The sequence below is a fragment of the Tamandua tetradactyla genome, chromosome 9 (assembly GCF_023851605.1).
Source record: "Tamandua tetradactyla isolate mTamTet1 chromosome 9, mTamTet1.pri, whole genome shotgun sequence".
Taxonomy (NCBI): domain Eukaryota; kingdom Metazoa; phylum Chordata; class Mammalia; order Pilosa; family Myrmecophagidae; genus Tamandua; species Tamandua tetradactyla.
In genome coordinates, this window is record NC_135335.1 from 102,667,982 (window position 1) to 102,680,809 (window position 12,828).

The 12,828-nt window shown below is 37.9% G+C and overlaps 1 protein-coding gene across 1 annotated transcript in view; it reads right to left on the reverse strand.

Moving 5' to 3' along the window:
- The window catches only part of ANKRD55 (ankyrin repeat domain 55), a 165,115-nt gene that overhangs the window by 76,297 nt on the left and 75,990 nt on the right, over positions 1-12,828 (reverse strand). The window contains exons 3-4 of the mRNA XM_077115173.1: positions 5,429-5,559; positions 1,724-1,833 (exon numbers count right to left, since the gene is read on the reverse strand). Coding sequence (XP_076971288.1) covers positions 1,724-1,833; positions 5,429-5,559 — 241 coding nt within the window. The remainder of the gene's footprint in view (positions 1-1,723; positions 1,834-5,428; positions 5,560-12,828) is intronic.

Below are 12,828 nucleotides of genomic sequence, written 5' to 3' on the forward strand. Positions count from 1 at the left end.
ATTGTATTAAAACACTGAAGCTTTGGGTTTTCATTTGTTAGCACAGCTATCATTACCATAACTAAAGCAGGTTTTTTTTTTTCTTTCAGAATCAGTTATGTGGATTTTTTAAAAAGTGTTTTTATTGAGAAATATTCACACACATGGAGTCCACCATATTATATAATCAATGGCTCCCAAGATCATCACATAGTGTGTGTTCGTCACCGTGACCCTTTTTAGAACATTTGCATCACTCCAGAAAAAGAAATAAAAAGAAAAAAAAAACCTCATATATGTCATATCCCTTACCCTTTCTCTCATTGACTCATAGTATTTCAATCTACCCAATTTTTACCCTTTATCTGCCCCTATTATTCATTTATTTATTTTTATCCGTTAGGTGGATTGTTAAGTGAGTACTCTGAGTGAGGCAGGTACTAGCATTCAGAATAAATAAAGGCAAACTGACCTTCAGAGGTATATTTTAAGCTTATTTTCTAAAGACTTACTTTTGGAATAAGAGTGTGATGTTGTGACTAAATTTGTTTTGGATTGTCAAGAAAGGTCAGTCTTTCTTGTCTGATTTGTTAAGAGGGAGTCATTCCCTTATGCTGCTTATTGATCGTTAGTGGTCTGGACTTGTTGTTTCTTCTCTAAACTTCCTTGTTTTGTTGGGCTTTGGATAAATCCTAGTTTTCTGTTATTTCTGGATATAATCCAGAAATGATGGTAAGAGGCAAGCCTTGGGAATAGTCCTGGAATTTCCCAAACCATTTTATTTACTGTAAAACAGATTGAAATGAAGAAATCCTGTTATCTCTCAAGATTAAGGCAGAGTTTTAAGGTTGGTCTGCACAGAGTGTAGAGTGGAAGGCATCCAGCACGTGCTCCCTGCCGTGCTGACCTGTGGCCTAGGGCTGGGAGTGCTCAATTCCTATCAGAGGCTTCTACACAACAGAGCCTAAGGATGAGTGCAGAATGTTGCTGACTCCATAGCTGGTAATACTAGTAGCTGCTCTGAGGGATTTTTTTTTAAAGAATGGAGACTGGAGGAATGAGGAAGCTGGGGTTATACTTGGTCTGGGCAAAATTTTCTTCTCAACCACTCAATTGTCCCTTTTGATTTTTTCAGATCATCCAATTTATTTAAATATATGTCTTCACACAGCTCCTAGGTGCACACACACCTGTTTTTTTTCTTCCAAGTCATTGGTCTTCCTGTCTCAGTCTCCTTTTTCTAGGTCCTACTCTTCCTCTCAACCCATAAATGTCATCCTGACTCTGAGTTAGATATTTCTTTGTTGACTAGTGTGTTCATTACCTTCTTTATTAGAATGTAAACTCTGTGAGGTCAGACTTGGTCTTGCTTATTGTCAAATAGCGAGGGCCTAGAACAATGCAAGGCATGTACTAAGCACTCAAAAAATATTTATCGAATTAATAATGATTGACTGAATAACTGAATGAATGAATATATGAATTCAAGTGACAACAAGTAGCATTTCTGTTTAAACCCAGGACTAGGAGAAAACAGTTTTTCTGGATGTAGGAGATGAAAGCAATTAGAGATTAAAATCCTTCCAAAGCATTTTGATTTACTGAGGCAGGGTCTTCTTTGTTGCAACTTCAAAAAAAATAGACAGGTTTTGTTTTTGCTAGCCAAAGAGAAATGGATTATATGACCTCTTAATCCAAGTTGGGTCTCTCCCAACTTTAGTGTCCTTTGAACCTGGCTACTCACCTTACATCGGGCTCAGCGGTGGCAGCATGCAGTGGCAGACGACCGTTTTTATCTGGGATATTGTGCTTGGCACCGTTTCTGAGCAAACTCACACAGCCTTCGAGCCAACCCTGAAATATGAGAGCAACTGCATCATTATATAACACAATCTTTTGTAACGTATACCAATAAATTTTCTACAGTTTTTTTTTTTCCCTTTCATCCTTGGTTTGATCAAAATATGTATTTTATTTGACTTGAAGTGGTTAAGGACCACAACTCCAGCTTGGACACCTCAGCAGAGGGTGGAAGACATCGAGGTGTGGACTCCCAAGAGGACTTTATCCTGTCAGAGGCAGACTATTCCTAGATCTGCATCCTGCCTCCCTCTTCCATTTCTAGGGCCACTCATTGGTATTCCACTTGGAATAACAACAAGATCCAACATGGCATGATATATGAGGGGATTAATTAGCACTGGACTCTCATTCTGTGGACCTCTATGTCATGGTTCAAATCTAAATATTGGGTTCCTCGGCCATTCGTGAGTCCCAATCTCTGCTCTATCTCTGGTAAGTGGGCCTTGTTCCTAGTTGCCAAGTTCCTTTTCTAGTAACCATCAAAACAAAGTCTTGCTTATTCTAATCAGCCCCCTTGTCAATACCTGGAGTCCACCTTATTGATGATCTTTGGTGCTGACAGCCCAAATTCATGAATATGGGGGTATCACAAAACCTTCCAAGGGTTTCTGATTGCTGTGTTTTACCCACCTGTGGATTCACCAAGAAACTGTATGTGAAGACCCTGTTGTTTTTCTGTTTTTCTGTTTTCCCCACATTGAAATCTGATATTGTGACATCCCATGTTTGTCCACTTCTGGGTCAGCATTTTCAGCTGGGTCATTTCAAGACTGTCTGTCCCATCTCATAGGATGGTATAATCTAAGGCTGGCCCCCTTCTCTGAACCACAGTGCTTTAAGTAACTGATCCACCCTTACTGAGAACCAGATTTGATTTACATTCTAGAACCACTTGAATTATTCACCTAATCTTAAACAGACTTATACATAGATGAAACTGTTACTCTGGGGAATAATAATAATAAGAATATAACTTTCTATTTTATTTAGAAACATTCTTCCCACCTTCCTCTATTGATGTATAGTTATGCCTCAAGATTACTCAGTAAGATGAGAAAGATGACTATTTTTCCCCTTAAGGCAATATTTGAAACAACAAAAATCAAATTGTTACTAATTGCATGGAGAAGAAAAGTTAATGAGAAGAAAGAACTTTTTGGTTCTAAAAAGTGTGGAAAACTATCAGGAAAAACACATCAAAATTCATAGGTTATAATATTGAATATGGATTGTACAATTAACCAGTAATATCTAGGTCTTAAGCAGAAACCAACATTTTCTGGCACTGCCAGGCTTGACTCATAGCTTACTAATGTGCTAAATCTGTTTTTAGTTACTTATTTCCATGTCATCAATTCTCTCGTTAAAAGGAAAAAATATGACCAAGAGACCCAAAAGAAAAGCATACTGGACAAGTTTTAGAGTTGCCAAAGTTTTAGTTTTTGAAAAACAGATCTTTTCATGAGAGAGGGTTTAAAATATTTTTAATTGTTTTGCAATATTTCCTGGAACTATGTGTATATATGTGGTTTTCTTATTTTCTTCAGAAAACCGTTGAATATTTCTGAAACTCATGGTCAGTATTCAGAACCAACAAATAATTATTGAACCTACTATGTGCTGGGTGACTCCACACATGTTTTCTCCTTCAATTGGGATAAACTTTGTTGTGAAGTAAGTATTATTTTTTACTACATTTTACAAATGAGGAAAAAGGCACAAAGAAGTTATGTTATTTGCCTACAATCACACATTTGTGATAAGTTTATTTATGTACTGAGTTTGGAGCTGTGACTGAGACTTAGTTTCATGACAGCCCCTTCTGTCAAATTTCTCTTTAATACTTGAATTTAAACACTGCTATGAGGGACTACTAGCTTCTTAGTGCAATCCCCAAGACTCCTCAGTCTTCCAAGAGAACTCAGGAGAGCAAGGGACAAGGTCCTGTTTTGGGGAGCCACCGGAGAGAATGAGGCATTTTTTAAGACAATGCCACCACTTCATCTCATAAAGGCACAGTTCCTTTGTGCAGTTTCTTAGAATGCATTCCTAGAAAGACTGGTCTGCAAAGGTGCCACCTCTCTAGACTCCAAATGTTCTCCATTACGATTCACTTCTCTCCAGAGGAGTACTCTTTCCAGTTCTTTGTCCAGCAAAACAACATTGAAAATTTGAATAATAGAATTCTCAAAGACGTGCAGTCTGGTTTCACTATATTCTCTATGCCAGTGGCAGATAATCCTGTAAACCGTCTCTACCTCCCTCCTCCACTGGTTGATCTAAATGTTTTATTTTCTTAACTCAGACACTCATTGCAAGAGCAGCCATTAGGGCACGTGATAAAGGGAAGGGTGATTGAGAGGACAGCCATATGTCTGTCTGAGATATTGGATTTCAGCTGTTCATCTCAGACCTATGCTACTCAAAGTTCAGAGGACATAAAAATTGCCACGGATGTTGTTTAAAATGCAGACACCTCTCCCCATGCCCCCCAACTACTCTGGTCTCACTCCCAAAATGTCTGACCAAGGAGGTCCAAGGTGCCTCCAAGGAACCTGAATTTGAGAAAGTACCCTGAGTAATAACACATAGATTGTATTTAAAGGCATGCAAATAGAAAATGAAAAAGAAGTTTCCAGAGAAAATCTCTGTGAGAATAGGGCAATACTTCGTTGCGTGAGTTTGGGGAAGGGAGGTAGCAGGACAGTGTCAGGACACTGTGGGGTAGCCCAGGGCAAATCCACTGCCATCAACGGGCAGTCACAGCAAAAGCAAGGGGCTGCTACTGTTGTCATACTGAACATTTTCAGGTCCCTTGTTGAAGGGAAATGATTATCTCTATGTGACAGTTAGGAAGATTTGTTTGATGGGGACTCAAGGCATCCCCTAGGGCCTTCCAGAAGGACTGGGGGAAGATTTGAGAAGAGAGAAGCTTGAGGATTTTCAAGACACATTCAACGTGCATCGCTGGGAAATGCTGAGCTAACTCATCTTGTGGTGAGTGCCGGCACCACACATAATTATGAAGAAAAGTTTTTTTTTTGTTTTTTTACAGATCTTTGTTTATTCTGCAAAGTTTTAAGTTGAACATCAATCATGGGCTGAGACTGTGTGTGGGGTTGTCCCTCAAGAGCCTGGTATTTCTTTCCCACTCCCCATCCTGCAGACTTCCTGGTTCTCATCCTTTCCACATTCCTCAGCCCTCGTCTTCCACTCCAATCAATCCTATCCCAGAGCTATAAACTGAAGCTTCAAAAGTACCACCACCCATCAGGGGGTATTTATGGAGGACGTTCTTAGAAGGGGTACCGAGTGGGTCCAGATGTGTTCCAAAGGAAAATGCCAAGCCTTTAAAATGTGCTTCCAAGAGACATACCACGACTATCTAAGAATTTCCCAAATGAGTTAAATCCAAGGAACCAAATGTAAATGGCAATATAAATGCCAGAGATTACTGGAGCAAAGCTATCAGTTTTATTTCCATTGACCAGCTGTATATATCCAAGAACACTCCTCTGCAAGTGGGACCCCTAATGACACATCAGCACATCCCTTCCTTAATCCTCTGGCAGACACAATTAGGTACCAGGTAGGTTGCCAGGCATAAACTTGTGCGGCCGTATGCATCTTGCATGTTGATATTGGCTCCCATCTTCAATAGCAGCTTCACTGTGTCCACTTGACGTCCAGAAACTGCATGCATCAAGGGTGTACATCCTGAAATGAGACGTTTCAACAGCTTTTACAAAATGTTTGACTTATTAAATTTATAGGCAGACTTTGTTTGCCTGTTCATTTATTTTGCTCTTTGCAGATAAATGAACGTTCTCAGTACAAACCCAGCTGTTGAGCTGTATAAGGCTTAAGAGAAATGGGGATGATTGTTGCCACATTTATGTAAACCATGTACTTCTTTTCTGGTCTTATTCAATCTTCTGTACTTTTGTAATGATTGAGTGACTAAATCATTTTGTGGAGATGATAAATATTGCATGTTACTACTTCAGGGATCAACATACTTTGGGACATAACTGACATATTTTATCCTGACCACTTAAACAATGCAGAATCTGGGAGTGTCTTTGGAAAGCAACTCCAGCCAAGCAGACAGGTTCAGTACAGCCTTTATTGGATGGGGGGTGGTAAAGGGCAGAGATGGTGGCCTAGTCTGGAGTTGCATTCATTCTTATAAAAAGGGGCCACCTTTACTGAAATCAATATAGGTGTCTAAGGGCCAAGGAAGTTGGTTTATGTGTTTTCTTCCCAAATTAAAACAGAAGTGACATTATATATTCTGGCTAACTTTTTCAGGGCTGTTACAGGAACAAGCCATCCTGGTGAGGCAGAAGTCCGGTGCTCCATGGTATTTCAGGAGAAGAAATCAAACCTTAGACATGATCCCATGCCCAACTGAGACTTGTTCAGTTCACTTATTTATTTATCTATTGATTAAAAATGTTTAGCTCACTTTTGAATGGAGATTTAGGTTGAGGCTGTGATTCTTCATTGCATAAACTGGAGATACATCCCTCAGGGATCCCTGAGAATGGGTCAATTCCAGAACCACTGTTCTCACTGAAAGGTTGCAGATGGCAACCCAGTTTCCTCTTGAAATCTCTCCCTTTTGATTACTCTTTCAGGCACCTGTACTGGGTAAAAGCTGCAATAAAGTACTGTATCTTCAATAGTGGACAAATTTATTTTTCCTCCCTCCCTCCCTCTTTGTTTCCTGCCTGCCTTCCTTTCTCTTTTTAAATAGGTGATGAGTTACAACTACCAGGGAAAAAAAAGATAGTCAGGGAACGTGCTGCAAAAGGCAATTTCTGGAGCAATCTGTGAAACCTGAAATGTTCAGTAGCATAAAGCCGAAGGATTTCTAGATATTATATTCATAATGCTAAAGGCTCCATCTGGCTAATTCATACTCATCTTGAAATCTTAGTTTACATATAATTTCTCAGAGAAGACTCCTCCAACCTTCCATTCTAAACTAGGTCTCCATGTTACAATCTCTCATCACCCTTTATTTTTCTTTCACCCTTCTGCTAAATATTTTATTTTTTAATTGTAGTTATAAATAGAACTTAAAATTTGCCATTTTAGACATTTTTAAGTATACAATTCAAGGGCATTAATTACATTTACAATGCTGTGGTATCATCACCACCATCCATTCCTGAACATTTGCATCACCCAAAACAGAAACTCTGTCTCCATTAAGCAACAATTTCCTATTCCTCTTCCCCCCAGGCCCTTATAACCTCTAATCTACTTTCTATCTCTATGAATTTGTTTAAATTTTAAGTGAAATCATGCAATACTTGTCCTTTTGTGTTTGTTTTATTTCACTAAGCTTAATGTTTTCAAGTTCCATCATATGATAGCATTTGTGAGTAGTCTATTCCTTCATGCGGCTGAATGATATTTCTTTCACAACCCTCTTCCATTTTGTAATTTTGTATTTCTTGGGGATGTCCATTCATTTAAAATATATTTCTCCTCCTAAACTGTAAATTCCAGGGTGGTAGAACCAGGTCTCTGTTGCTTATCATTCCATCCTTAGCACCTAGCACTGTGCCTGAGACCTAAAAGATGTTAAAATTAAAAAAAATAAATGAATAATAGGGGGGATGAGGGGTGAGATAAATTGGGTAGATAAAATACTAGTGATCAATGAGAGGGAGGGGTAAGGGATATGGAATGTATGAGTTTTTACTTTTTTCTTTCCATTTCCTTTTCTGGAGTGTGAAAATATTCTAAAAATGATCACATGAATGCACAACTACGTGATGATATTGTGAGTCAATGATTGTACACCATGTATGGACTGTATGTGTGTGAAGATTTGCCAATAAAAATATTTAATAAAATTTTAATGTATAACCATGATAATCTTGCAAATATTTTAAAACAATCTCATTGAGATGTTTCTAACTAAAGTGTAGGGGGGAGTGATAGGAGATTCATCTCTCAATTGGGCTCCAAAATTTATTTTTAGTCAATATACCTGCCCTTATTGAAAATATAAAAAATAAAATAGGGCAGGCCACAGTGGCTCAGCAGGAAGAGTTCTCACCTGCCATGCTGGAGACCTGGGTTCAATTCCCAGTGCTTGCCCATGTAAAAACAAAACAAAACAAAAGTAGAACAAGTAAGGGAGTTCAGCATTGTTGATGGATATAACATTAACACACACACAAAAATTTGTTCTTATAAATATAAATGAAAAAAAGAATGAAAAACCATAGGAACAAAAATGTAAAATACTTAGGACTAAATCTTAAAGAAGAAGAGAAAGACTTGCGTGGATGAAATTGTGGAACTTACAGGACGACATAGAAGAAATAAACCCAGAGAGAGACACAATATTTACAAAGGGGAGAACAATACAATACAGATATCAGTTTCCTGAAAGTGAATCTATAAATCCAATTCAATTCTAATAAAAATGCATTATGTTTTTGTGAAACTAAAAAAAGAGTTCCTAAAAATAATCTGAAAGAGTAAAATGCCAAAAAAATTCAAGACAATTTTAAAATAGAACAAGAGGGAGAAATTGCCTAATCAGCCAAAAAGATTTGTTATAAATCTATGATAACTAAAACAAATGAATAGATCAACAGAAGAGATAAAAGCTCAGGAAACACTCAGTCCTAATGGGATCTAGGTAAATGAATAAAGCAAAATTACAATGACTTTTTTTAAAGGCTATTTAATAAATGATGCTCACCACCTGGCTATACACAGGGGAAAACTTAAAATTAGATCCAAAGCTTATGCATAACATATAGAAATACAAATTCCAGATGGGTTAGAGACCAACTATGAAAAACAAAATTTAGCAACTTTTAAGAGAAAATATAAAACAATATTTATAATCTTAAAATTGGTAAGGACTTACTGAAGAAGACATGCAAAAATTACAAACTATGAACAGAATCTTTTATTAAATTCAATTATATAAAAATTAAAATTATCTGAACTACTTAAGACACCATAAACAAAATTAAAAGGCCAGTGACAGATTGAGAAGTTATTTTAATTAATAAAACAAAGAGATTATTAATCAGACTAAAGAATTTTTTTCAGTTAGAAAAAAATAACCTATCAAGAAAAATGGACAAACATACCCAAGCAATTTACAAGAATGAAAACACAAATCATTAAGCATATAAAATATTATAAACCCCATAAGTAATCAGGAATGCATATTAATATGACTTTGGGATATCAATTGTAGTGGGTGGAGGAAGTACCTGAAACTGTAGAGCTGTGTTCTTATAGCCTTGATTCTTGAAGATGATTGTATAAAGATATAATGTTTATAATGGGACAGTGTGATTGTGAAAACCTTATGTCTGATGCTCCTTTTATCCAGGGTATGGGCAGCTGAGTGAAACAATATGGATAAAAAATAAATACACAATAGAGGGTTAAGGGGTAAAATAAATTGGGTAGATTGAAATACTAGTGATCAATGAGAGGGAGGGGTAAAGGGTATGGAATAAGGAAATAGCTCTTACAACTTCTTATGAAGTATTAACCCCATTCCACCAGATAAAAGTGTAATACAATGCCTTTACATAGTTGTCTTGCAAGATACTGCTAATTCCTCTTGTAGTCCATCCCTCTTTTATTCCTGGCCTGTACATAATTAGTCTGAAGTCCCAACAGACCTCAGATGGTGAGTTACAAAGTGTGATGCATGAGGAGGTGTGCTATACTCCAAAAGAACTATATGATTTTTCCAATTTATATAAATAGAAAACAGGGGAATATGTGGCAAATGAATATTAAGACTGTGGGATAATGGTGGAAGGAGCATAAAGTTGAATCTTGGCTGATTTTATTGATATGGGCCCAATAAGTAGAGATTCTGAATTCAGTGTTGTAGTTCAAAATGATTGACTGAAACATGAATCAAAAGGTGGCCTACAGTACCTTGTTGTAAGTTAGATGAAGGGACCATCTTCTCTAAAGATAGACTTTAGAGAAATTGGAATTCTGGAGGGGACTTCTCATGTAAGACTTGCTCACTTACTACAGGAATGTCCAGAGGACATATCTTTCACCTGGAGTCTGAGGAATAAATTTGTGAGAACTGCTCTATCATCAACAAAGAACTCTGTGGTCTCTTTTTCCTATGGGTCAAATACCACTGTGACAACAGCTGCTAATGAACTTGGATCCTTAAACACAATGGGGATAATTAGATTCCAGGATGGCAGAAGCCAAACAGCAGGACTTTACCACCAAAGGCTAGGTGATTACCATAATTGACAACAAAGTCAAAGCAACAATCAAAATAGTCTGACTTCCAGAGACCTACAGCATTAACTATTTCATCATGAGGTACCTAGAAATGAAATAGATGGATAGCTTACTAAATTCTTACTTCATTGGTATAAACAGAAGAGTTCTAGGCTAAGTGAATAAAAGTCTAACTTGAACCACAAAAATGGAGAGCCATGACCCTCCATCAATTCTCAGACATGGGAAGGATTATAGACCTAGAATCTCTGAATGAATGGAATGCTGGGTCCCCTTGGGGAAAGGCACTGCTACACTGTCCAGAGTTTACACTGTTAATCTTCCTTCTGGTCTTCTCCAAAGGGAGCTACAGACATTTATTTCCTAAGGTGACTGTGCTTTGGGGAAAAGGAAATGATCATACATCTAGATGATTATTAGACACAGGCTCTGAACTGACATTAATTTCAAGAAGACCTAAACATCACTGCATCCACCAGTCAGAGTAGGAGGTCAAGTGATCAATGGAGTTTTAGCTCAGGTCCATCTCACAACTGGATCCACTGTGTCCCTGGACCCATTCTGTGGTTATTTCCCCAGTTCTGGAATGCAAAAATGGAATAGAAATACTCAGCAACTGGAAAAATCCCCACATTGGTTCCCTGACTTGTGGAGTGAGAGTTTTATGGTAGGAAAGGCCAAGTGAAAGCCCCTAAAAATGCCTCTACCTAGAAAAATAGTACATCAAAAATAAGTAATTGATTAGTGCCACCATCAAGGTCTTAAAGGAGGCAGATGTGGTGATTTCCACCACCCACATTCTCATTCAACTCTCCTTTTTAGCCTGTGCAGAAAATAGCTGGACCTTGGAGGATGGCAGTATAGTATTGTAAACTTAACCAAATGCTGACTCCTGTTGCACTGCTATTCCAGACATGGTGTCATTGCTTGAGCAAATCAACACATCCCCAGTAACCTTGTTGTGCATTTATTGATATGGTGTACTGGTTTGAAACTGCTATGTACTCCAGAAAAGCCATGTTTTAATGCTGATCCAATCTTATGAGGCCAGACCTATTGTTTACGTAGGGAAACTTTGATCAAATTGTTTCTATGGTGATGTGACACACTGAATTGTGGATGTGGTCTTTTGATTACATGGAGATATGACTCCACCCATTCAAGGTGAGTTTTTTAAAAAATGTATTTTTATTGAGAAACCTTTACACACAATTCAGTCCAACCGTAGTATATAATCATTGGCTCACAATATCATATAGTAGTGTGTTCATTGCCATTATTGTTTTTAGAACATTTGCATCACTCCAGAAAAAGAAATAAAAAGAAAAAACTCAGACATCCCATACTCCTGACCCCCCCTTTCATTGAACACTATTATTTCAATCTACCTAGTTTTCTTTTTTGTTTGTTTCTTTTTTACATTTTATCCCTCCTCTGTTATTTATTTATTTATTATCCTTATTTTTATACTTATCTATCCATATCCTGGATAAAAGGAGCATTAGACAAAAGGTTTTCACAATCACATGGTCACACTGTAGAAGCTATATCATTATACAATCTTCTTCAAGAATCAAGGCTACTGGAACACAGTTCAAAAGTTTCAGGTACTTCCCTCCAGCCACTCTAATACACTATAAACTAAAAAGGGATATCGATGTAACACATAAGAATAACCTCCAGGATGACCTCTTGATTTCACTTGAAATCTCTCAGCCACTGAAACTTTATTTTGTCTAATTTCTTTCTTTTTCATTTTGGTCAAGGTTTTCTCAATCCCATGACGCTGGCTCCTGGCTCATCCCCAGCCAGTCATGTCTCAAGGTGTGTCTTGATTAGTTTACTAAAGTCCTTTAAAAAGGGAACATTTTGGAGAAATCTCAGATGCAAGTGTTTGGAGAACAGCTGTTTCAGAGCTTACAGAGACATAGATGCTTGGAGATGCTTGGCATACCAATGGAGAGAGAGCAGATGTGTAGACATAGGCAGAACCCAGCAGACATCACCCAGCATGACCTAGCATTTCATGCCTTCCCATGAGATGCTAAGCAAGCCAGAACCTGGCAACAGTCAAGGAAAGACAAGAGATGAAACCCAGCCCCAGAGAAGCCAAGTAAGGACCCCCACACAGGAAAAAGAGGCTGAAAGCAATGGAACCCAGGAGCACAGACCAGCAGAAGCCGGTCGCATGCCTTCCCAGTTGACAGAGGTGTTCTGGATGGCATCTACATTTCTTGAGTGAAGGTAACCTCTTGTTGGTGTCTTGATTTGGACATTTTCATGGCCTTAGAACTATAAAGTTGAGACAATAAGTTCCCCTTTTAAAAGCCATTTAATTTCTGATATATTTTATTTCAACAGCTTTGACAAACTAAAACATGTGGCAAATGCTTTTCCTTGGAATATGTTAATAAAGACCACCAGAAACAATTTGATTTCCACTGGCAAGGCCAGCAAAACACTGCCCTACCTCAAGAGTATATCAATTCTCTAGTTCTATGTCTTAGTCTAGTTTTCAGGGACATTGGTTGAGTTTCCCTTCCACAAGACTTCCCACTGGCCCATTATGTTGATGACATTATGCTGACTGGACCTAGTGAACAAGAAGCAGCAACTACTCTAAACTAATTGGTAAGGCACTTCTGTGTCAGAGAGTGGGAGATAAATCCAACAAAAATTCAGGGGCCCTTTACTTCAGAGAAATTTCTAGGCATC